This window comes from Electrophorus electricus, chromosome 4, assembly GCF_013358815.1.
Source record: "Electrophorus electricus isolate fEleEle1 chromosome 4, fEleEle1.pri, whole genome shotgun sequence".
Classification (NCBI taxonomy): domain Eukaryota; kingdom Metazoa; phylum Chordata; class Actinopteri; order Gymnotiformes; family Gymnotidae; genus Electrophorus; species Electrophorus electricus.
Window position 1 is genome coordinate 25,654,510 of NC_049538.1, and position 25,378 is coordinate 25,679,887.

At 36.9% G+C, this 25,378-nt stretch overlaps 2 protein-coding genes across 4 annotated transcripts in view; one reads left to right on the forward strand and one right to left on the reverse strand.

Moving 5' to 3' along the window:
• The window catches only part of tspan4a (tetraspanin 4a), a 64,262-nt gene extending 45,414 nt beyond the window's left edge, over positions 1-18,848 (reverse strand). Inside the window, exon 1 of one of the 3 annotated variants that reach the window (XM_026999561.2) lies at positions 18,683-18,848. The gene's annotated coding sequence lies outside the window, so the exon portion shown is untranslated. Of the gene's footprint in view, positions 1-14,323; positions 14,441-18,675 lie in introns of those variants that run through there. The other 2 variants (XM_026999560.2, XM_026999562.2) reach the window with 2 other exon arrangements.
• A 435-nt stretch (positions 18,849-19,283) lies between these two features.
• Positions 19,284-23,441, forward strand: taldo1 (transaldolase 1). The gene is made up of 8 exons (XM_026999433.2): positions 19,284-19,483; positions 21,150-21,273; positions 21,350-21,457; positions 21,568-21,699; positions 21,834-22,009; positions 22,181-22,378; positions 22,489-22,634; positions 22,906-23,441. The coding sequence occupies exons 1-8, from the start codon at positions 19,387-19,389 to the stop codon at positions 22,936-22,938; spliced, it is 1,014 nt and encodes a 337-aa protein (XP_026855234.2). The 5' UTR covers positions 19,284-19,386; the 3' UTR covers positions 22,939-23,441.
• Positions 23,442-25,378: the final 1,937 nt, after the last annotated feature.

Consider the following 25,378-nt stretch of genomic DNA (forward strand, 5'->3'; position numbering starts at 1 on the left):
GAGTGGTAGATGCAAACAAAACATATGAATGTTTGTTGGTTGGACACAGTTGGGGTTTTATAAGCACCTCTCTTCTTATACTGCTTCTGCTGACATTAAGTACACCTTTTCAGTCCACATGAAAGAACCACACAGTGTAACAGCAGGGAGCTTTGGTGGGATGGATGTGGAACCACTGCAATGTAATCTATACGTGGTGTTTGCACTGGCATTTGTGTAGTTGTTCACAGGGCACTTGCTGAGGATGTCTGGAATTATGCTCTGTCCATTTGCAGTGATGGTGATATATGGTGGATTCAGTGCTGCTTGTGTTGATACAGTGGTGGAAATTGTCCTGTCGGGTAATGGATGAATCTTCTGGAGACATCAGATATTAAAAGATTTTAGGACTTTTATTTGGCAGTTATATAAAGGCAAGGAAGATGGAAATGCAGTTGGCTAGGTAAACCTGAACCCTTGTGTCGAGAGTTACATGCTTATTATGAAAGACTCTCTTTCTGAGTCCTCTAAAGGATGCAGTGGCTCATTCAGTGTGTATTGGTTAGAAATCATGGTGCAGAGGTATTTAAGGTGGGGAACAGTAAACAGCTCCTGATGTTTTCAACAGTGAAGATGGCAGGTTGTGTATAGAGGTAAATCAGTAACACAGAGACTTCAATTTTCTGTTTGTTGACCATCTGTGCCTATTTTTCCGTAGGCTGTAACAGCAGAGGAGACTGTTGAAAGCAGGGCCTCTGGAGTATGTGCGCAGTCATCATCTTTCTGTAGTGGAGTGATTTGCACCACTGCAAGGTTGGTGATAGCCTGTCTTCTAATATTGTTCCCATCAAGACCAGTGTCTCTTGTTCTATTCCACAGCACAGCAGAGTTGTTTTGTACACCAGGAAAATAAATAAAAAATGTCAAAAAATGGCAAAGTCTAACTTGTATCTATATGTTACAAGGCTCTGATCTCTGACTGCTGATGATGACTCAGCCCATTATTCCTGTGCAAGAATGCTGAGAAATTTTGGTGGACATTCAAATTTTCAAAGAGCATCACACAAAAACTCACTATTTACAGTGTCGGAATTCTCTGACAGATCTAAATATGAAATGAAAATGTTTCTGTTGTGTTCCTTACAATTCTCCTGCGATTGCCTTGTAAGAAATATCCCTTGAATTTTGGGAAAACAGCTCTAAGAAACAATATACAATGAACGGGAACAATGAATGGGAATAATTAACTTAGACAGTAAAAGAACTAATGGTGGAAAGTACTGCTATCCCTCTGTTAATTTTAAAGAAATTATTTGGCAAAAAAAAAATAAAAATCTAATTTACACAATTTGTCTCTTACCCCAAGTGCAGTAAATCAGTGAAGACATGTCTGGTGTCCAAGTTTTTCTTTAGTTTTGCACTGGAGCTATGAGATTAACAAATAAGGGAAACTTATGTACACCAATTAGCATCTTGCAAGCTGCTTGCCAAAAACATCACAAACTTGCATCAAACTGTGTTATGCTGCAACGCATGCAGGTAGCAGAGTGTCCTTTAGTTTGTCTAACTATGATATAGTTGAGAAGATGCCAGAGTTTGGAGCCATAAATTTGCTGAAATATGGTGTGTTATCATGACATTATGTTCTGTACACCTAATAAGCAGTCTGTTCCCATTAATGTCTGCCTTTCCGAATATTATAGAGAGACCATCTGCCCAGAAAACAGGGAGCATAGATTCTCAAACATATTTACAAATGCTAGCATAAAAAGAGAGAATAAATCACACTTGATCAGCAATGTTATAAAATAGCCATGAACCCAAGTCAGAAGAAAGCTGAAAAATTACCTGTGGACTGCGCAGCCAATTAAATAAACATCTTATGCAGCATTTATAAAGATTATTCTAACAGAATAGTGCAGGTTCATAAAACTATTTACTGGCAACAATCACAACTTCAAAACAAATTTTCTTCTGTTTAGTTTTTTTTTTTTTTTTACAGCAAATAATGTCTGTTGCCATACCAAGAAACTGAATATAGCCTACTGTATATTTCATTATGTGAGCCAATGCAATTTTAATAGATGAATGGAAGCATGAAGGGTAATTGAATAGCTTTGACCTATCTTTATATCATTAAATATTAGTGCTGATACCTAATGATAATGTATAATCTAATCAGAGGTCATGAAAGTGAGAATAGGGTTTTCTTTCCACACCAGTGAAGGAAAGAATTTTAGAATCATATAATTTAAGATGTATATCTGCTCATAAAACTAAGGAATACTTTAAAATACATTTTAATGTACAATGGTAAAATCAATACTGTACATAACATAATATTTTTATTTACATTGGTTACTTATGACTACCTTTTGGTCAGATCCTTTATTTTATTCACATGCATTTTTATGAATAAGGGTGCATTTGAAGTTTGCACTACGGTACTCCTGAGGCCATAACAGTTAATCTAAAATTTCTTTATGGCAGCAAGTATTGCAGGTTGCAGTAAGCGTTCTGCATTCATCTCCAACTGTAAACATGTGTTTTTGGGAGAGCTTTATGGTTTAGGATATGATTAGGGTTAAGCTTAGTAGGTTAAAGTAGTATTAAGCTTGGAATCTGTAATGGGCAACATCTGACAGCAGTCATATCTTAAGAAGCAAATTAATATTAAGGATTTCTGCAGAGTGCATGGTTTTCCCTTTTCCCCTTATTCCCCTTCATACGATAAAAGCATGCTGAATGGAAGTTATAAAAGGTGTGAGATATACTGTTTGTGATTTTTTTTCTGTGTACTTCAACAATTTGCAGGTGTCTGTGGTATAGGCCTATTCAAACATACAATCTTTTACTGCATCTTAATAGCTCTGTAATGAATACCTACATACTGCACTGAACTCATTGTGCTGAGCCCATATTGTGCTATGATGCAAAATCTTATGCTTTCCAATAATGGTATGGTTTATAAACAATATATAGTCTTGTCTAGGATATTTTCTAAATAAAACAAACGGGCTGAATAAAAGTATAGGAAACACTAAATAAATAAACCACTATGAATGAATATTTCTGACAGCACAGGAAAATGTATAAACATTTTCAGTTGACAAACTGGCCTGGACAAACAAATGCTAACCTTGTCAACATTACAACTTAGCATGCACAAGTGCTGAACTGACTGGTCATGACCAAATCACTGGTTCCTACTGCATGCCTCAGTTCGGTTCAGTGAGTATCATCCACAGAGGCTGCAGCTCATTTGTTCAGAAGTGCTAATTAGCTGCCAGCAGGTAGCAACAAGAGAGAAAAGAAGGCACCAAAATGGTTTAGTGCAGGCAGAAGAAAACATGAGTGTGGAGAGTACTTGTTTTTGAAAAATGGGGCAAGGAACATGTAGGCTATAAACCTAATAAGGAAAAGTAGATGCAAGATATAGAAATAAAGGAGAAGGCAAATGAAAGGAAGAAAAAAAAACACAATGAAGAGTTTGTTACACTCTTCTGCCTCCCAGTTTAAAACCACGGATTAAACTGGTAGCTTTGTGTTCCCCTACTGTTGAACCAAGGTACTGCAGGTTACAAAAACTACCAGGCGATGACACAAAGCTGCACTCATATTGCATACACAATGAACAACTGAACTGAGACAGCTCTAATTAGCATCTCCTTTTAGCAAGTCAAACAGCCATGATAACAAGCAAGACAAGACAAGATTCAGTGCAGTAGGGTGCTGTTAATCAAGCCTTCTACCTTCATTCACTTGGAGAGATACAAGATTTTCACAATTCCACAATGTCTTATGGAACTCCAGATGGCTACATCAAGAACATGTGCCTAAATAAATAAATAAATATTTATTTTATATATATATATATAAAGGCACTTCATTCGTGTCTATGTGTATTACAGTTGTCATTAAAAATTACAAGGTGTGTTGTTTTCCAACGAAGAAAATCATATAAATGTGCCACTGAGTCAGTAAGGAGAAATATTCACAGCCTTCCACTGAGATGCAGTTCACCTCAAAGTGTTAATGACACAGCCAGTCAGCTAACCAATGTGCTTCTTTAGCAAATACTTGAACACAGTTAAGCTGGATGATTGTTGGCCTTACCTTGTTGAAACATAACATCATTGTACTCAAAGCTTGGCCTTCTGGTACACACCAGCAAATCTTGAAGACTGTAGTTCACTTATTATTTGGCAGATGCTCTTCTCCAAAGCAACTTATCTATTTATTAGTATGACAGTGTAGGTGTAGCCTGAGCATCAAACCCATGAGCATGCGGTTGCTAGAACCTTACTCTTCCAGCACAACTAGAGGAGCTACAGGAGCACAAGATGACAGGGATACGCTGTTTCACTGAAATATGGGTGGAGAGTATGCAGAGTCACATAGTACAGGAGAAACGGAAGCAAGAAATGGTAGCTATGTGGTCAGTTCTGTGTAAGTGAACTACTAAAACCTATGCCCGAGCATTCGTTACCAAAAACATGAATGAAAGAAAGAATGAGTGGATGAATAAATGGATGAATGGGGCATGGTCTTAAGGGGGACTACTTATCAAGAGAGAGCAGAGACTGAATGAATACACTTCTGATGTTTGTTACTCTCCGGACCACATACAACCTACGCCTACAAAATCAACTCTATTTGTGAAAGGACGAAATAAAGATATTTCATGAGGTACCTTTGGTATTAGAAGACTAATGGAGGGATGGTAAATAAACAAACAGAATTAGAAGTGGAGCTCATCCTTCATGTGTTTAGCCATCGCCTCCACGAGCCTGGCACAGGAAATGTATTTGCACATAAGCATATTCTCAAACTAATGATCCCAGCAACAAATTCTGTTAGCATGAAACATTAATGACCATGTTTTTCAACAAGCTGGTTTACTGGTTTAGTTCCACACCCAGGAACAACTGTCTGGGCATGAGGCTTCACACACAATACAGGATTTGGTTGTAGTTCCATTTTCATTTCCACAAGCAGGAATTCGCCAAGGACTTGCAGATACTAAGATAGCTGCATTTTTAGTTGCAGTATGAATGTGAGCTTGAAAACATTCATAAAAGTTTAATTCAGGAAGGAGAGGAAGAGTATTCGTTGTGTTTGGTGCAATGAATGACATGGTTAATTGCTTTAAGTGATACTGGCCTTCTGTTACATGGGAGCATCATACGGAGAAGTCAGTGCTAAAACTTGGGAATAGTGCGGTAAACAGTAATGTGGCTGTCCTTGGCTTCTGTGTACCATTACGTCTTGAGTATGACCTCATTGTCTTAATAAGTCTGTTACTGCATTTTGTTAAGAAACTCCTCCTAATTCAAGATGGAACACAAAAGGTTTTAAATTGATAAATATTCTTTATTTATAATAATAAAAATAATAATAACAATAATAATAATAATATCAAACTATGCCACTATAACACTCAAACTTATCAAGTTTAAACAAATAAAATAAATAAATCTAAACAAATAAAATTTGTTTTAAAAACATTTTTAAATTATTGTGAAATTTAATTACAATACATTCTATTTAAATAATGAAATAAAACCGATGTGTTTCATTCTCTGCTTTGTTAAATCACATTCCATCCATTAAGCAAGCCCATGGAATATAGACTATATTGACTTTACATCTTTACTAAACTTAAATTATGTGCACCCCCCAATTCCCTACACACAAACAAAGAAAACTCTCCACACCCCTATCCCCAACACACACACACACACAATCCTAAATTTACATTAATTTCACTGGAGAAACAAAGGTGAAAACACACAGAGACTACAGGCTTCACAGTTAATTATGGCAGTAAGAACAATACTACGACTGAGGGCTAATGATTCATGATAGCAGATGGGGGAACTAATTGAGTGTATAATTAGATTAAAGAAAAGAGACAGGAGAAAATATATGTCTAACATAACACATCATACATTTAAAATATTCCATTAGATCTAAAGGAAGGACACATGCAGTAGGTCTATCTGAGCCAGATGTAGTTAATTTAGCTTTTAGTCATAATGAACTCAATTTCACATATATATTGTGACTGTGTACATTTCTAGCTAACTTCATGAAATAAACTCTTAGCCCTAAAATCCAGGGAGCCCATTCATTTACACTGGGTAATTGGATATTACTTTAACTCAGGAGACAGTGATGTGAGCAAAAGCCTACCACATAATTACAGGTTCCAAGAGTTCATGGCAGCTTTACTGTGAAGCTCTTTCTCTGGAGTTCTTTGTCATCTGACACTATGTGAAGTTCCTGCTAATGGGTTTTTAGAATTAGGCCTATAATGCATCATATCTGATGTTTTGATTTCACGTGAAAGTTTTTCACATGCTTTGCTTTATTAATAGATGCACATACTGGAATTTCTGAGTTTTGCATAATCATTATGGTCAACATTTTGCAATTTCAAAAAATGATAATTAATAATAATTAAATAACTGATGTTGCCACGGTTTACTAAAGGAGATGTTAAAATGTGACATTCTGACTCATACGTTGATATTTGTCCTGCTCCTCGCAAACCCCAATGCTGGGTGTTCCACTGCCTCATACTATATCTCTCAGCATCCAACTGCCAGCAAGGTACCTATCACTGCACCCTGATCCACCAATCTTGGCTCCCTTCTCCTTTCAGCCTCTCCTGATTATTAATTATATTCACCTGGTCCTCATTAACTCACTTATGTACTCTGTTTCCGTAGTCTCACTGTGCAGTATGGCCATGACTAGTGTGTGCATACTGAGCATTTTCTCCTATACTATCTTGTTTGTGTACTATTCTGTTTTCTGGTTATTGTTTTTGCCCTTGTCCCTTTGGTTTTTTTGCTGGTCTTGACTGTTTTTTTTCTCATGTTTGGACTTGGACTGTTTGCCAGTTTCTCCTCTTAGTTGTTTTCAGTCTAGATACCGACCCACACCTGGCTCTCGAGTACGACTTTGGATTATCCTTCTTTTAATAAAACTAATGTGTCCATTACAATCTGTAAGCATCTGGGTACTGTCTTGTGTTACAGTAATATCTTAAAATAATAAATATCATTTAAAAATGGTAACCACATGGCTTTCTATGCAAACCAATATGAACAAAGAACAAAATGCATTAAGAGTCACAGCACACAGTTCAGGCTTAATATGTAGACTTGTCCTTAAAGTCCCTGGTTGTTTATCTTTTTGCATTAATTACTTATGTATTCACAATATTTAAGGATGATGGATTAAAATACATTGGAGAAGGGGATAAAAAAGAGAAAACATCAAAATGAAAGGCATTTCAAAGAAAAATGAAGAAATTAGGCTATTTTTCAGTACATAACTCATAAATCTGTTTTGTGTATAGAACAGAGTTCTCTGCGTGGCTGCAGTGAGCAACAACTAAATAAGAGGAGACATGAAGAGAGGCACATCAGAACAGTTTCTGCCCCAGGAATCCACACTGACAGCAGGACACACAAGCAGGCGAAGGTTATCACTCTGTGTGCAGTGTGTACAATGCTCAGCTGTACATCACCCTTCTCAACTCTTCCCCCTTCTCCCTTCATGCTTGCTTTTCTTTATAAGGTAATGTTTATTCACATCACGACTTGCCACAGTTCTTGCACCCTACTATTTTAGTCCCTTTTTTGTTCAGTATTAAGGACTCCACTTAAGAGAAAATTGGTCTTTGTAAGGAAATAACGAGAGGTACATTCACTTAAAGAAAAACACTCTACCATGCTTTGTTATTTTGTTTGGCTTGTTCATGCTGGCTCACTCACTCACTTTCTCTTTCTCTCTCTCTCTCTCTCTCTCTCTCTCTCTCTCTCTCTCTTTCTCTCTCTCTCTCTCTCTCTCTCTCTCTCTCTCTCTCTCTCTCTCTCTCTCTCTTTCTGAAATCTCATGAGGGCTCCACTCAACTTAGTTCTAATTGTGGCCTAACCAGCCACATCTCAAGAGAGCACCATACTGACCACAAGGGTGGCGAAACAGGCCTTCATGCATGATATTATGTGAAGATAGAGCCAACTGACTATGCAATAGAGTACAAAATGACTAAACAACACTTCATGGTAAGCCTTGGGGCCCTCATGCATATGCCTTGGGTCACAGTGGTAATGGTTTCCCAAAGGACCAGGTTTATTACTTTATATGCATGATTTACTGTATGAGACTCTATATCATTTGACACAATTTTCACTTTTAATTATATGTGTAATATCAATCGAGTTCAGTAATATAATTACAGTTCAGACATAATTAGCGATAATATAATTAGAACAAATGTAAATAAAAAGTTAGGACCAAATGGCTTTCATACAAGTAATATAAATAGAACAAATAAAAAAATGAAAAGTCCAAAGTACAAGGTAGCTATTCTTAGCTAAAAATAAAGTACATAGCAATCTATAGCTCTTGCAGACACTGCTGCCGGCAGCCGTAATGCTGTATGCACCATGCATACATTTGTTATGGTGGTGTCAGTTTATTAACATTCTACAGCAGATCATGTCTTTGGATTCAGTTTAATGTGCAAAACAATTAGATGCATTTTTGGCAGTGTCCACTCACAACGTTAAGACACAAATACATTTTTACTTTAGCTTATCTTTTGTGTTTTAGCAAGAAAATAAGTAACTTAGAAATGCACAAAGGAAAACAACTGAATATTTTTTGACACTTCAGTAAATTGAAAGTGAACTAAGCAGTGAAGATTCTGATGAGAGTAGCATGAGTACAGTCTGCTAATTTAGTGCTAGTATTAATCTTATGACAAAAGCTAACTGCCAGCTAAATATAGAACAGAACATATAGAACATACAGTAAAAGTTAAAAAACTCCACATCATCATCATCATCAGAACAGTTAAGCTTAAAGATAGTAACAACAATATGCAACTCCAAGACCAATCTAAGATGGTAGCTATCAAAAGCTGAACAATCAAAAAGCTGTTATTTTATATATATATATATATATATATATATATATATATATATATATATATATATATATATATATATATATATATATGTATATATATATATATATATATATATATATATATATATATATATATACATACATACATACATGCACACACACACACACATATATAGCACTTATTGTTTAAGATAGACCTTATGTATTTTGCACTTCTAGGTATCAGCATTCATCCCTGTATTCTACAGTATTCTAGTTTATTGCTATGTTTAATTCTAACCTACTGACTTTTGTAAGTCGCTCTGGATAAGAGCGTCTACTAAATGCCATAAATGTGTGTATATATATATATATATATATATATATATATATATATATATATATATATATATATATATATATATATATAGCCAGCTGTTTATTTCATTGATAAATAAAGATAAATCAACACCCACAATATTATGCCATACCATATCTTAACTGGACACATTTAAATGCAGATCACTGATTCTAGATACATGGGACAAAACGTGTCCAGCAATTGTAACTGTTATCAGGTTTAATGATTAACATATTTATAATTGTACATTTTTGGAAGAATAAACAATAGAACATATTTAACAAAATTATCCTCAACTTTATTTAGTCATTATTATATCAAATTTATAACACCTAATGACTCACTACAATTAAAAGAGTGTGTCCAGAGAGATAAGAACATTCATGTATTTAAGTGTTTTTAAAATGGCTAAAAATAAACTTCTTAATAAAAATCTACTGCATCACAACCATGGATGTTAACCCCAGTATTAGAAATATTTAGAAAGCTTTATTATTATGAAGTAAATTCTGTTATCAACTAGCACCAAGAGGAAAAAATTAATTGGCTACTACCTAAACTCCATTTGTTTTGTGAAACTAAAGCCTAATTTGTCAACACCATCAGATGTTGATTCTGTCAGATTTTCTGAATGTTAACACTTCTCTTACATAGTTTACAATGTGGATTGTTTAATTATATTAAATACAGTAATAAAGGTTTACTATCTTTAATAAAGTAGAAATAGTAAATGCAACAGGACAGCATATATTGCCTTTATGGATAGCTAGTTATTAACACCTGCATGATTAGAGGTTAAAGCATAGGTTTAGGTTGGAGTAAGTGCTTAGGATCATGGGTATGGTTAGGATTGAGGGAACATTGAGGTGAAGGTGCATATGATTAAGGGAACAACAGAGCTTGAGGAAATAGCTTGAGGGAACACAAATCAACTCTCCTCTAAAATAGTACAGACTATTAATTATAAAAGATACTCAAATAGATACTGAAAATGTCTAGGCAGAGCGCTGTTCTTCTTGTGTCAGTTCAGTGTATCTGGGCATTGGCTCTCACTGGAGGAGCACAGGAAGAGGAACAGAGAGCACCAAAGGAATATAGAGATAAAATAGAAGAGAACACAAAAAAGAAAAGGAACTGGAAGCATAAGCAGAGATCAAGTGAGCAAAAAAGAAACTTTTGGAATAAACACCAGATAGTCCACCTGTCTTGCACAGCTAATTACCCCTCAGTGACAACTAACACTTCAGCCAAATAGATTTGAACCAACAATACCCCATATCTAAATAAAGTTTCTGACTCAGTTACCCCACAATCAATTGCCCCTCAACCAAAATACCCCTCCATGTCCAAATTTCCTTCAACAGTAACTACCCCCATTAGCCCCAATAGCCCACAACCACAACTATGCTAACAGTTAAATAACCCCTCAATCATTGAAATTAGCAGTAATCAGACCACTTATCAAAAAAAAATCTAACCTTAACCCATGTCAGCTGTCAAACTACAGGCCAATCTCCAATTATTTCCAAGATCCTAGAAAAAGCAATATCTCAGCAGCCAAACTCATACCTGAATCAGAACCAGATACATGATGTCTTACAAGAAGGGCAGTGGTTAAGGTACTTGACTTGTAATTGGAAGGTTGCTGGTTCTGTGGGGCCCCTGAGCAAGACCATTAACCCTCAATTGCTCAAAGTTGTACTCAGTCATAATTGTAAGTCGCTTTGGATAAAAGCGCCAGCTAAATGCCATTAAATGTAAATGTAAAAAAATCTTTCAGTCAGAGTTTAGGACTCATCATAGTACAGCACTGATTAAATTAGTTAATGACCTGTTGTCGGCCTCTGACCAGGGTTATGTCTCTTTGCTTATATTGCTTGATCTGAGTGCAACATTTGACACCATAAACCAAAACATTTTACTAGATAGACTTGAAAATGTTGCTGGGATTAGGGTTACATCCCTATCCTGGTTTAAATATTATCTAGCAGATCACCAGTTTGTCAGCATACAACAAGATTAACTATGGGGTCCCACAAGGATCTGTTCTAGGATCCTCTGCTTATGAACCCCAGCCTCTCGTCCAAAAGTTCAAAGCTCATGTAAATAATATTTCTAGGACCGCCTTTCTCCACCTCTGGAACATTGCAAAGATTAGGAACATACTCTCTTCACTTCATGCAGAAAAGATAGCCTATGCACTTCATGATTGGACTACTATAAAGCCTTACTATCTGGCTGTACCACTAAGTGCCTTCAAAAAGCATTTAAGAACTTTTCTCTTTCAGACTGCCTTTCCTGATCTGTAAATCTTTTTTATTTCTATTGCATCACTGTTATTTTATCATAGTTTTGTCATAGTTGTGTTTTTGTCCTGTCACTCATTACTGTAACATTTACCATGTCTTAATCTCTAATTTTATTTTCATTTAACTACTGTGTTGTAATTTTATTATTCTTGTGTTTTACCCTGTTATTCTTATCATGTTTTCATTTGCAATTGTAAAGTGTCCTTGAGTATCCTGAACGGTGCATATAAATAAAATGAATTATTGTTGTTATCATTATTCATTGCTTATTTCTTCATTTCTTTTATTTTTTCTGGCTTTCTCTCTCACTACCTGTTGTTCCTTATTGTTTATATTGTTACTATTGTAGTGTCTGTTGTCGGCCAGAGGAGGATGGTCCCCCTCTTTTGAGTCTTGCTTCCTCTCAAGGTTTCTTTCTCATGCTCTAGGGAGTTTTTCCTTGCCACTGTCACCCTTGGCATGCTCAATGGGGACTTGCACTCAGGTGTGTAAAGTTGCTTTGTGACAGTATCTGTTGTAAAAAGCACTATACAAATAAATTTGACTTTGAGTTTAACTTCAACTACTCCACAGCCAATTGTCCCTAAAATACCAAAATACCCATGAACAGCCAAGTGACCTTCAATAGCCTCTTCCCCAACAGACAAATAACCCTCAAAGACAACTCAACCAAAATTATCCCAAAATTAACAACTACCCCATCAACCTAACATCCTTCAACCACAACTACCTTGATGGATAAATGACCCCTCAACTACTCCACAGCCAATGCTCCTCATTGAATATTCCCCCTCCAGCCAAATATCCCATAAATACACCTACCACAACAGCTAATTACCCCTCAACCAAAATTAACCCCCACAACCAGATACCCCTCAACAACTACCACTATCAGTTTGATTGCTTTCTACCACACACTCCCATATCTAAGTAACATCTCAGCCCTGACTATCCCAAAGCCAGTTTCCCCTCAAAATACCACTTTCCAGCCAAATGCCCTTCAACAACTGATTACTCTCTGTTGACCTTTGATAAGAGTGATGATCTTGGCAAAACATGCATAATTAGCCATAATATGACTTTTAATCTTGAATACAATGTTTTTAAAAATAACATCTTCACTGATATTTTTGTTTTAACACTGTAACTGATTAATTCAAAGTAATACATAATTAAAATGACTACAAATTCACTCATTTGTCACAAATGTAAGACATGTTAACTCTGTCAGATCGATGCTACCTCTGTCAGATTAATAATATTTTTTAAATTATATTTCACATTTGTCAAAGAATTGTGGGTCAGAAATAAAAATGTAAGCTGTATCTTAACAAGAATATGTGTTTTCAATGTTAAAAATTGATTGCTGCTTGATTGCTTTTAAAGTCAAAGGTAAAATTGCATTTAACAGTACATTTAAAAAACAAAGAAAAGTTTATAATATTTATATATGTGTACTGAAAGTAACTGTTTCTAGGCCTCTTGGTCTTTCCTGGTGAAAATTAGGGGTCACTATACTTCTTATATGTCACCTATGAAGTAGGTGAAAATGAATTTGTGTTTTTGGTGTCTGACGGTATTGACAATATTGACAGCATGCTAACAGGCACATTTAAATACAAAATAAAAACACTGGGAGGTTGTATCAAAATATATATTAGTATTTGTTAAATATATACATGCAGTATCATTTGTCAGAGCACAAAGTTTTGTGTTTTTTTAATGTTGCATTAAAAAATGACTTACAGAATCAATGAGATCCCAATTTTTATTTGGCATTTTGCACTTGCTGATGAGTACTGCATAACAGTTAAAAGATATTCTGACATATTCCACTATACAAATGTATCACTATGTTTTTTCTCAAACTAAAAAACTTGCCTCACAGCATGCAACATCATCAAGATTGAGGTCAGGACTCAGGCATTCAGAATTTCTTGTATTTAAGTGAATCTGTTATTGATTTACTCCAGTTTGGATTATTTTCATGACTTGGGTTATTGCCATGCTGGATGACCCAAACTCTTTTGAGATTAAGATCACAGACTGATGCCCTTACATTCTGCTGTAGTATTGCCTCACATCTTGAAACTCATTGGTCTTTCAATGATTGCAAGCAATTCACTCCCTGAGGCGGCAAAGCTATCCCACAACACTATATTCCCTTGCAAGATTCTTCACAGTTGGACTGAGTCTTTGATGTTTTGGTATATAATGCTGCATACATTTGCCAAAAGTTCAACTTTTGCCTCATTTATCCACATAATATTGCTCCAGTAGGCCACCTAAGTGATATCTGGCAAACACAAGCTGGGTAGCGTTGTTTTTTTTTTAGACAGCAGTGTTCCCATTGAATACCACTCTTATTCAGTATGGCAGTCTCATAAAACCAGATGTTATCGATTTCAAGGGAGGCCTCCAGAGCCTTACCTAACACCCTAGACATCATTGTAACTTGTTTGAGGATTCTACTGCATACACATGCATTGACCTTTGTAGGACAGCCACTGCTAATTAGAGTAGTAACAATGTTAAATTGCTTCCATTCACTAACTCTGCCTGACTGTAGACAAATAGAACTCTGAGTCTTTAGACATTTAAACCTCTTTTAATCCCATTATTTTCAACACATTTTTTTCTAAAAAAATTTTGACTGAGTCATATTGAATAATATTGAACAATATTGAATAATATTGCACACCATGTCATGTCCTGTGTTACACATGCGTGTTGTATGCGAGTGTTGTACCTGTTCTAGGTCCAGTGCCTGGTTTTCCCCTTTACCAATAGGACCCTGCTGCTCTCTAGTTCTTCGGGTCTGCCAACCAGTGCTTGAAAGGCCCTGGCCAAATAAGATGGGGGGACCTGCTTTTCTGTGCTCCCTTTGTATGTGCTGTTCTGTTGTGGTTTTTGTTACTTGTGAAACTTGTGACACCAGTTAGACTGTTTATACTGTGTTTGACTTTGTATCTGGACTTTGTATCTGGATTATATTCTGAGCTTGCTTTTCCATTTCATCTTGATTGCTGTTGTAAATTTATACATGGTGTATAATTGTGTATACTGGTAGTAGGGAGTAGCTGCCATTTTGTTCAGAGTGGGGTTTGCCTGTGTTTTTGTTAGGGAGTTTGTGTAGTATTGTTTATTTTATTTTGGATATATTAGTTAGTATATTTTCATTTAAATGTGGGTTTTGTTTATTATTTTGGCCTTGATCTCTCCTGCAGTTGACACCAGTCCCTGTAAATATTGCTTATATAATACAGTGGCACTGCCTGAATTTGGCTGTTTCCCTTGGTTCCTTCCCTTTTTTCCTACATACATTTGCTATCCGCTGGGCTGGACTGGGAACTAATTTCAGTCTTTTTTCCTTGACCAACCCACTACAATCACTTCAACTCCAAAGACCAAGCCACTATAATCACAGCAAGTCCAAAGTGAAAATGCCAAGCTTCCCCTGCCATACCCCCCACCCCCACACCCACCAGCCCTTGTTAATTTTCTTTTTATCAGGAGAAGAGACTAATGGCACCATCTCAAATGACTCCCTCCGCCATATGTACTGCGCTATGTAGGACTTGAAGTGGAATAACTACCACCCAAAATAGTGCATGCGTCTGATCTAAAGACAATTATATTCAGGAATAGTTTACATAACTCCTTATTTTACATTCAGTAGGCCTACTTGAACGGGATTAGTTTTACATGGGGAGGTGGAGTAATGCAATTTTACTACAGGATGTCTGTAACATTTATGACCGATTAGAAATCTTGGCATAAATGACTGAGGTGGGAGTAGATATTCAATTTATGCACTGCAAAAGTAGATGCTGGTAATCCATATTATAACCCACTTATAGTAATAATAAAAAAGTAGTTTGGAAATGTTCATAACACATATGTAGGCTAGCTACACAATAAATTAACTAAAGCTGACAAAAGTGTAGCTTCCGGGTTTGAATGTACATCGTACAACTGGTTTGCCATAGACTTCAACGATCCGAGGTAACTATCTGTGTCATGCAAGACGATATTAAATTCTTGAGAAAAATTGCAAAAAATCTTTTTCCACAGAATATTTACATTTATTAATTGATTGGCACAGGATTAATATAACATGAGGTTATTTTTTATGGCTTTATAGTCTATCAAAACATTATTGAAGGGCCCATATCCTACATTTGCCTTTATTTGATATTTTCCTGTATGGATTGGGGGAGTGAAGAGTGTGTTTTGGAACTTTAACAATATTTACATATTCATAATTCTTTGCTTCAATTTGAATCCAGTTTTCCGTGATAGTGGCCTTTTAAGCATTGTTATCCTGATGTACTGCAAAAGAATGAGATTTGTTCTTGAGCCAAAGGATGCCTCATACTGCTATACCTGCGTCAAAGGTCTCCTTTTAACAAACAGTGTGTGGCTAGGGTGAGTTGGGTCGTGAAACAATTGCTGTTCTGCAGTAGTCAATGTAAATGGACTCAACTGTTTTAAAAGCAGAGCCAGTAATTTGCTGTGGCTGTTTCATATCTTTTTGTAGAGCTATTCTCTCTTGTTCTGTAGTGTTACCATACTAGATAATGATTTCTCCTATTATGCTACTCTCAACAGTAGAACATAATGATTATCATCTTAACGTCTAGAGTATAGTTTTCCTCAAATCTCCTAAAACCTGGAATTGTTTTTTTGGTTTTGTAGGTAAGAGGTGTTTATGTTATCGCTGCACCAAAGTTCTGTCACTGATATCCTGATGATATGCAGTATCGTGATTGCTGTTGATAAGCAATGACTGTGGTATCATCTGCGAATTTTAAAATGTGGTTGCTATCACACCTTGCTATATCATATGTGAATAGGGAGTTTACCCTCGAGTTTAGACAGCAGCCCTTTGCAACTCCACTGCTCAGTGTTAAGGACGTTTTACTCCCAATTTTCACCACCTGCGTTCTTGCTGTCAAGAAATTCAAAATCCAGTTGCAGATATTGTTGGGCAGATTCAATGTCCTGTTAGCAATAAGCTTAGTAAGAATGTCAGAGCTACAGTCAACATGTGAACATAAGTATTTGGCTGACCACAAATTGTAGGACAGTGTGAAGGGACAAGGAGATGTCCATGCATCTTTTAGGCCTGGAAACAGACTGCAAGAACAAGTTTTCCAGATAAATTATAGCCACTAATGTAAGTGCTACAGAATGGTAGTCATTTAAGCATGTTATTTTTATCCATTTGGGAACTGAGATGATGGAATTCTTATACACCCTAGTCTGACAGGCTGTGCCAATTTCTGTGAAGACACCCACCAGCTGTCGGGCACAGGTTTTCAGCACCCTTGGTTGTAACCCATCACATCCTGCCACTTTGGAGGAATTTATCCCCTGTGGCGTCCTATACACCTCTTACTTAGTTACTTGAAATATGAATTTGCTTATCTCAACTGGACGTTTTGGTATCTGTTTCCTTATTTATTTATCAAAGGGGGTGTAAAAAATTGTTAAGTTTATTGGGGAGTGATGCATTAACTGTGCCTTGTCCAGTCTTGGGTTGTATAATTCCCTAAGGCCTGTAGACCTCGCCACACCTGCTTAAGATCAACGTTAGTGTGTTGTGGCTCTGTCTTTGCTCTAGAGACCATCTGGATTAGTAGAACAGCCTTCAGCACTGTATATCTAGATATCTTGTATAGCTCCTAATACCCCCAAGGAAAGTCATTCTTCTGTCTCTGAGTCTGTCCTGGATCTTCTTATTAAACAATGGCTACTGGTAGGACAAAATATCTATCTGAATGGCACATACTCTGTGAACTCATTGATATTAGTAGCTGTTTTCTTTAGTATATTTTGTAACAAAGGATGAAGGCAACCACCCTACACAGGACTCAAATCCAGGGCCAACAGGAGATAAACATGAGCTCTGACCACCAGACCAAAGAGCCAGCTCTCTGGAATAGCAGCCAGAGCATCCATTTAATCTTCCTATGTGATGGTCTCTGTCACCTGTTCCAATCTGTTAACTCAAAACAATCTTTTGTCACTTAGTTTAGTAGCTTCAGATGTAGCCAGGTGATCCTGTTGATAAGCAGAACCTGTTCAGACAAGGATACAAGTAACTCTAAAGGAAAATAATAATAAAACAAAAGCACTTCTACCAGGAAACATATGGAGATTTCTGTCTCCATCAAAGGAAGGGACTGGTTGTAAAAGCATAAATTCCAATGCATTTATATTTTAGATGAGTAAAAGTTGAGGCATTTTGAGTTTGAAAAAAAAGTGGCACCTTTGTGTTTGACTGGGAGGAAGGATCACTCTGAGCTTTCCTAAAATTTGTGTTCTTGAGTAGCCCTAAGCAATAAAGTTTTCCTTTGTACTTAGATTGGGTTTTTACCAGAAACACACCAGGGCCAAATATAGTGTAATGTTTTTCTCTCCTACGCCCATACACACAGTTAAACACTTGTTTCTTCCTGGCTAGCTGGTTGGCAGGCTTATGTGGTGAATTTAGGGAGGGACTTCCAAAAGGAATCTCGGGAATGTTTAAATGTTTTCTCTTCTAGTAAGTTTATTTATATGTTCCATCAAGATCAAGAAAAATAATTCATCCATTTAAAGTATTTTTTCTTCTCTTCTCCCACCTACCCATATACTGCTGCTGTCCCAGTGAGCAGTGAATATTGTAAAAGTATGGTTACAACAAACTAATAGTTTGGATGCACACATTAAAAACATTGAAGAGAAAAGATGAATCTGTCAATGCTTGTTTAGATTTAATTTCCATGTTGCCTGCAAGCGTTAAAAGAAATTCTTTTTCCTTGGTGCATGGTGCACACAACCAATAAGTAACAGTGAAACTGTACTGACGCCATCATTGTGGTACTGAGACCGGCTGCGATTTGTGGAATCTCTCTCTCTCTCTCTCTCTCTCTCTCTCTCTCTCTCTCTCTCTCTCTCTCTCTCTCACGTACACACACACCACTTTTAAAACATGAAAGAGTACATCAGCGCTCCATTCCCAAGTAGTCCAGAATTACTGAATGACATTCAACATGTCTCCAGTTCTTTAAACATTGTAAAGATACACAAAAAATAGCAGATAAATAACCTTACCTTTTACCTGTTTTGTAGGAAAACCTTGTATATTCTCCCGTGTCCACTGTTCGGTGTGTTTTTAAGAGATGTTAGGGTGACAACTTGCAAACTCTTCTTCTTTCTCTGCTCTTTCACTCGTTTCACAATGTCTCTGAGGACCATGGAACATTCAGCAGAGAGAAAACGTGCTCGCCTCCTATAACATTTCGCTGTTTTTAGAAAAAATAAAGAATTTAAGCGTACGAATTTCATGATAAATGCAATGCTTCCGTCTAGTGGTCAAGAAACGTACCTTCATACACATTTAAAACCATGTAATGTGACCCTCTCATAGTCCATAATGTGATCTCGCATAGTCCAAACAATTTACGATTGTCTACCAGTTTAATTTTATAAGGAATTATGAGTGAAGGCAGTTTTCATATGAGCGAAGACAGTTTTTATATCGGCCTAATAAAGTCTGAAATGTTTGTTTCATAATAAATAAATACATTTAAAATTCATTTAAAATCAAAGTGTACAACTGTGTTTGGGAAATTGCAAACTGCAAACTGCAATTGCACATGTCAAAAAGCAGTATCTTTCAGCAGAGCCACTCCGCCCCTTCAGCGGACGTCGCTGGATTCGCTCGTTCGTGCGATTCCTTTCCACGTCCGCGTACCCTCGTGAAGTGGAACGTCTCCCCGTCTCACGCGCATCGGTATAAAAGGCACTCTGTTCTCGCGCATCATGTCTGTGTCGCCGGATAAACGACGAAAGATGGAGTCTGCGCTGGATCAGCTGAAAAAGCACACTGTCGTCGTTGCGGACACCGGCGATTTCAATGGTGATTTATCTAGCTAGGCTCTTTACTTCCGATAGTTTTTCCCAGTGATCACAATTAGCTAGCTACTGGGTCGCTAATATTACTAGCTATGTTATGATCAAATGATTGATGTCGTTCCCGTAGAATGTGTAACTAATTTAGTTAGCTCACGCTAGATATCTGACTTGCTTTTAGGGCGTGCTGGAGTTTCTGGTTGGATAACGTTTAGTTAGCTAAAATGGGTTATGTAGTTAGGTTAGCTTAGCCAGTTCCTTAGCCAGAAGCTGGTTTCCTCGTTAGCTAGCTAGTTAACCAGATTAGCATTTCATTGACACAGGTGGCTTCTTTGCTAGCTAAGGTCTAACGTCGAATACATTAGCTGGCTAGCTAGCTGGTAACTCACAAAATTATACATTGTAAGCGGTTGTAGGACGGTCCGAAATTTATTGGAGTTAGCCAGCTAGTAAGCTTCCAGCTGGTTAGTCGAGATGAAATCGTTTCAGTATGTCTGGTGCAAAAGTTCATATTTAGTTAATTAGTTATTCGGGGCATTGCTACGAGGCATGTGTCACGCATGGGGAGTTGTTCTTCTTGTTTTTATATGTAGCTAGCTATAAATGTATGCCTAAAACATTCACTTCACGTAAGTGCGCCTACTACAGATACGAAAGCTGCTTATTCTACAGCTCCACTTAACTTAGTTTGGTCTGTCTACGCCCGGTCTTAATTTCAGTAAATGCTACTATTTCTATCGAAAACGGTGTAGTCAGTATAAGCATTAATTTGTGAGAAACACAATGTACTTGATTAGAGCTTGCTAATAAAATGTCAGTTTAATATAACTGATTGTGTAATAAGCCATACTTAAAATGGAGTGGGTTTTGCATCAGATCTGAAATGACCTATATCCTCATTGCTTAACAAGTGAGTTTGAAGCAGTTCAGTCTTGGTTCACCATCTGTGATGCAAGACAAATATTTTGTCATTTCTGCAAAGTCAGTATGACGGAACAAAAAAGAACTATACTGTAGGTGCGTGACAAATACCATTTATAAGGAGTCCCATCTGACTATTTGCAGCATGATCAGGTGTCCTGTTCAGGGAAATGCAGGAGAATGGTTGTGTAATCTTTAAAAGATTGCAATCTAATGGCAAAGATTTTATATTTTTAATCCTTGGCTAGCACTGAATATGTGAACAAACCTACTGTGATGAGCAGTACAGTTTTAGATATCTGCAAATGAGCTTTGACTCCTAAGAATTAGAATTTCACAAGTCAAAATGACAGTTAAGGATATCTGCATTTACAATCTGTCTAGCAAGAACAGCACATTGTGCAAACCTACAACATTTCAGACTGTGATCATGTTCAGTTTTTTATGTACATGATAAATCAAGGCTGCTTAAGACTAATGATGGACAGTTACACATTCTGACCCAGTTTTTCCTTCAATGAGGTGAGAAAGTGGCAAGGTAAAAAAAAAAAAGTGTAAGGGAACAGTTTACAAGATGAATGTATGCTGGACTTTACAGAACAGACTCCAAATTCTATGTTCCATTCCCCCACCCCATTTCATTTTATTTGTTAATCAGACATGGTATTGAATTGAGATTTCAAAGTTTAAATGCAGAAATTGAATGTCATTGAAACAATTACTATATAAATTCCCTTCTTCCAAATCCACAGCCATTGAAGAATATAAGCCCCAGGATGCTACAACAAATCCCTCTCTCATCCTGGCAGCAGCTAAGATGCCTGCCTACCAACAGCTGGTTGATCAGGCAATTAAATATGGCATTGCCAGTTGCAGGTATGGATTATGCTTCTCGTATCTAAATAATATTAATGTGACTACTGTAGAATCCTTATGAAGCTGGTTTTTATAGGACTGAAGAGGAGCAAGTGACTAACACTATGGACAAGCTTTTTGTCAACTTTGGGCTTGAGATCCTGAAGATTATCCCTGGTAGAGTCTCCACAGAGGTGGATGCAAGGTAAAGCAGGGAGTAGTGTTACTCCCAAGTGATCGAAGATAAACAGTGTGACACTTATCAATGGCCGTAAGGAAAAGATGCAGGGCTGCGGTTTATTTATGAACTTTTAGGCTGTCGTTTGACAAGGATGGAATGGTGGCTCGTGCGCGAAGGCTCATCTCTCTGTATGAGGAAGCTGGAGTGAGTAAAGAACGTGTGCTTATTAAGCTTTCCTCTACATGGGAAGGAATTCAGGCTGGCAGGTAAGCTTGTATTTTGTACAACATTTGCATGGTTACATTGTAATTGTCCTCTCGTTGACCCTTTGACTTAAGTAAATGGTCTGATGTGTATGTGTGGGTATTTTTTTTGTTTGTTTTTTGGTTTCTTTTTTTAGGGAGTTGGAGGAAAAGTATGGCATTCATTGCAACATGACCCTGCTGTTCTCCTTCGCCCAGGCAGTGGCTTGCGCTGAGGCTAAGGTCACCCTCATTTCACCCTTTGTTGGGCGAATCCTGGACTGGTACAAGGAGAACACTGACCGCAAGAGCTATGAACCACATGAAGACCCAGGTAACTGACTAGATACTGGATCATGCCATAGAAGAGTGTAATATTCTAATTGTGAATGTGTACAATTTTGCTAATGTATTGTTTGCAATTATGATTTTAATTTTACATTAAAAAATATTGATGCAATTGGAGGAATCTTTGTTTTAAAGTGTTCTTTATCCCACTCTACAGGTGTCCTGAGTGTAAAGAAGATCTATAACTACTATAAAAAGTTTGAATATAGTACAGTAGTGATGGGTGCCTCCTTCAGGAACACTGGAGAGGTGAAGGCTCTGGCTGGTTGTGATCTGCTCACCATCTCTCCAGGGCTGCTGGGAGAACTTAGCCAGGATAACAGTGCTGTGTCCTTATCTCTCTCTCCACAGGGAGGTGGGTCCCTGCATGTTGCAACATTGTCAGCTTTCTCAAAAAATGCTTTCACAAGCTGTTATGCCATGTTTAGCAGTTAAGGAGTGACTTGTTTGTTTGGATCTATGTAGCAAAGTCTAATGATCTGGAAAAGCTGCACTTGGATGAGAAGGCTTTTCGCTGGCTTCACAATGAAGACCGCATGGCTGTGGAGAAACTCTCTGACGGCATCCGGAAATTTGCTGCTGATGCAGTAAAGCTTGAGAGCATGATTAAGGTGCAGAAATATTCACATCTGTGTCATGTTGAGTCAGTTTAACAACTGGCAAAATTCTTTTTTTTGTGTGTATTCCTCCTGAATTTGCCAGCACTAGTCCAAAAAAAATGAAAACTGACTACTTGTAAAGGATAGTGCAAGTTTAGTGGGATCTTTTGAAGAGTGGTGTATGATTTCAGATGGCAAGTAGCTATTAGTCACTTATAGTACTGTAACTTGTACACTGCTATTTCTAACCTCACCAGTATTGTGGTATTGTCTGTTTTCTTAGGAGAAGATGCTTAATGTGAAGAATGGACTGTAATGAGATGAGGCCCTGATACCAGAGAGATCGGTAATCTCTCGATCCTGCATTCCTGTTTGGGCCCCTTGAGCTGCACTGTGCCACTTCTGGCTGACTTTGTGACCAATAAGAGAAGCTGCACTAAATACCAACTTTTGTAACTTTGTGGATAACATGCCTCTTAATAATAGTGTAGTATCAGAAGCATCCCTTTTAAGATATAAAATGGTAACAGAAAAGGCTATCTTGGATTTTCTTTGAGAGATACTGTGTACCTGCTCTCCCTGTATGAGATGTGGTTTGAGGTGGGAGTACTTTAGGGGTTTTGGTAAAATGAATCCCAGCTGGGTAGCCACAAAACCAAAGGCCTCAACAGGTCAAAGATCTGACTTAGGAGTCAGAATTGCTACTGCTTCCTGTTTCCAATAAACCCTTGAAGAAAAAGGTTTAAATGTTTATGATGAAATGCCTTCAGGACAAGGTTTGAACTGAATCCCAATTATTAAAGACCTCTTTCCTCAGTAGTGTCTGTTTTTACTGTTCAGGTGATTTAATGGCAGCAATATAGATTCACTAAGGATTGTTTTTGGATGGATTTGATATTAGATTATTTATTTGATGGATAATTTAAGATTAAAATGGTACCTTGTTTTAATAGTATGGTACAATGTTTTTATATGCAAGACTACATGGTATCGCAAGGACAACCAAGGTTGTTTTGGTATTCTGGGCCTTTCACATCCCTGGCATAGAGAAATACTGTGAATCCTTGGCAATATAGTTTGTGTAGTTCTTCCTGACAGTTAAGTGATGCAATATGCTTAGTCCAGTTAATGAGCCTAAATGTCTAGGTAGTTGTTTCTACCATACAACAAAGTTGTGCATGCTATAGCATAAGTCATCTTGCTTAGCCTCTTAACAATTATGGCAGGGCTCATCAACAGAGAACCCCCTCAACTGAACTGAGCAGGCACTGACTGTAGCAAAGGGGCTAAAAGCTATCCTCTGTCCAGCAATGAAGAAGGCATACCTGTGTGGTTGAGAGCACTGCAAGTGTCCTAATATCTGTACCAGTCAACTCACTTGCTGTACTGAGGGAATACAGTACAGAGTATTCTTAGATACTGTATGTTGAGATTGGGAGATCAGCAATATCCACTTGCTACATGAACCCTAATGTAGTATCTAAAAATAGTGCAGGAATTTAAAAGAAATACAACAATACAAAACATTCCTTGGGAGACACTTGCAAAATTTAAAAAAAGGTGATTCAAGGGAATCAAATAAATTTAATGATGAGAGGAATATCTTGATCAAATTTTAGGAAATGTTGAAATGATTAACAAATCTGGAACTGAGGCTCAGTATCAAACACCATTGCATACTTTTCAGCTTTTGCAAACTCCATTTTTGTTTACTGTTGTGACCACCTAGGAGTCATTAGGTTATGAAGGCTGATATTAGAAGATGCATATCTTGAATTAAAACACAAATAAGCTTCATTTATTGGACTGTGCTTTCTTGGTTTTAGAATTTTCAGAGGTATGAACATTAAGAAATCTTGATAGAGTATTGCCATAAAATTAAATTGTTTTGGTCTATCATTTTTTTCTGTGGGAAAATGCAGGTAAATTGAGGATATCACACAGGATAATCCTTAGCATGTGGCCAGAGAAACGTGATCCTATAAGCTAAACTTCATCAGCACAGGGCAACATTATTTTCTCCCAAACATTTGGTGAATAAATCATGTTTTGTCTGATTTTTATTTAGTTCAGAAGGGAACTTTTTAATGTAATTTGTGAGAGCATATGAAAGATATTTGAGAAGAACCAAAATTTGTTAAATAGTAGTCTTATCTGTTCATCCAGGGAGAACCCTGATTGCTATAGAGAAAATGTGGAGAATAAGGGATTCTTATGGTTGTCAGTCAACAGATCCTCTACTTCTGTGCAGGGTTAATAATGTTTATTAGCTGAATTGCTATGAAGGTAAATTTACATGTTAACAAAGAAGCCCCAACCGAATTAAAGAATTATATCACAAAAATCACTACAATAGGACAGTGGGAAAAATTGTGCATTTTCTACCACTTAATTTGGCCAAAACAAATAATACAAATTGTATATGTGCATGCTAAGCACATATAAAAGCACATATATTGTGATGAAGGCAATTTAAATTGTTAATAATCACAGTTTTGGCAGAAGCTAGCAAAGGTTAGCTAGTATATATTTTGAAAACTGACAATAAATCCAGTGTTTCCCTTTAGGACTTGTAGTTGTAGGGCACCTAATTGGAACAGTTGGGCATGGTGACGTTTTTGTTTGCATAATTGATTACAAACTCAACTCATAAAATTTAATCTAAGTGTTCTGAAATGGCACAGTGAGCTTTTAAGGTACACTCAAGGTTTGATTTTAAATATTGGTGAATTTTATATTAAATAAAAGGAAGTTTT

What these genes read in the sequence shown, in the direction of transcription:
- taldo1 (XM_026999433.2), top strand. Translation starts at nt 19,387, where the DNA reads ATGTCTGTGTCGCCGGATAAACGACGAAAGATGGAGTCTGCGCTGGAT. An exon ending in TCCACAGAGGTGGATGCAAG is followed by an intron (nt 21,458 to 21,567) that starts GTAAAGCAGGGA and finishes ATGAACTTTTAG; the next exon opens with GCTGTCGTTTGACAAGGATG. An exon ending in GAAGGAATTCAGGCTGGCAG is followed by an intron (nt 21,700 to 21,833) that starts GTAAGCTTGTAT and finishes TTCTTTTTTTAG; the next exon opens with GGAGTTGGAGGAAAAGTATG.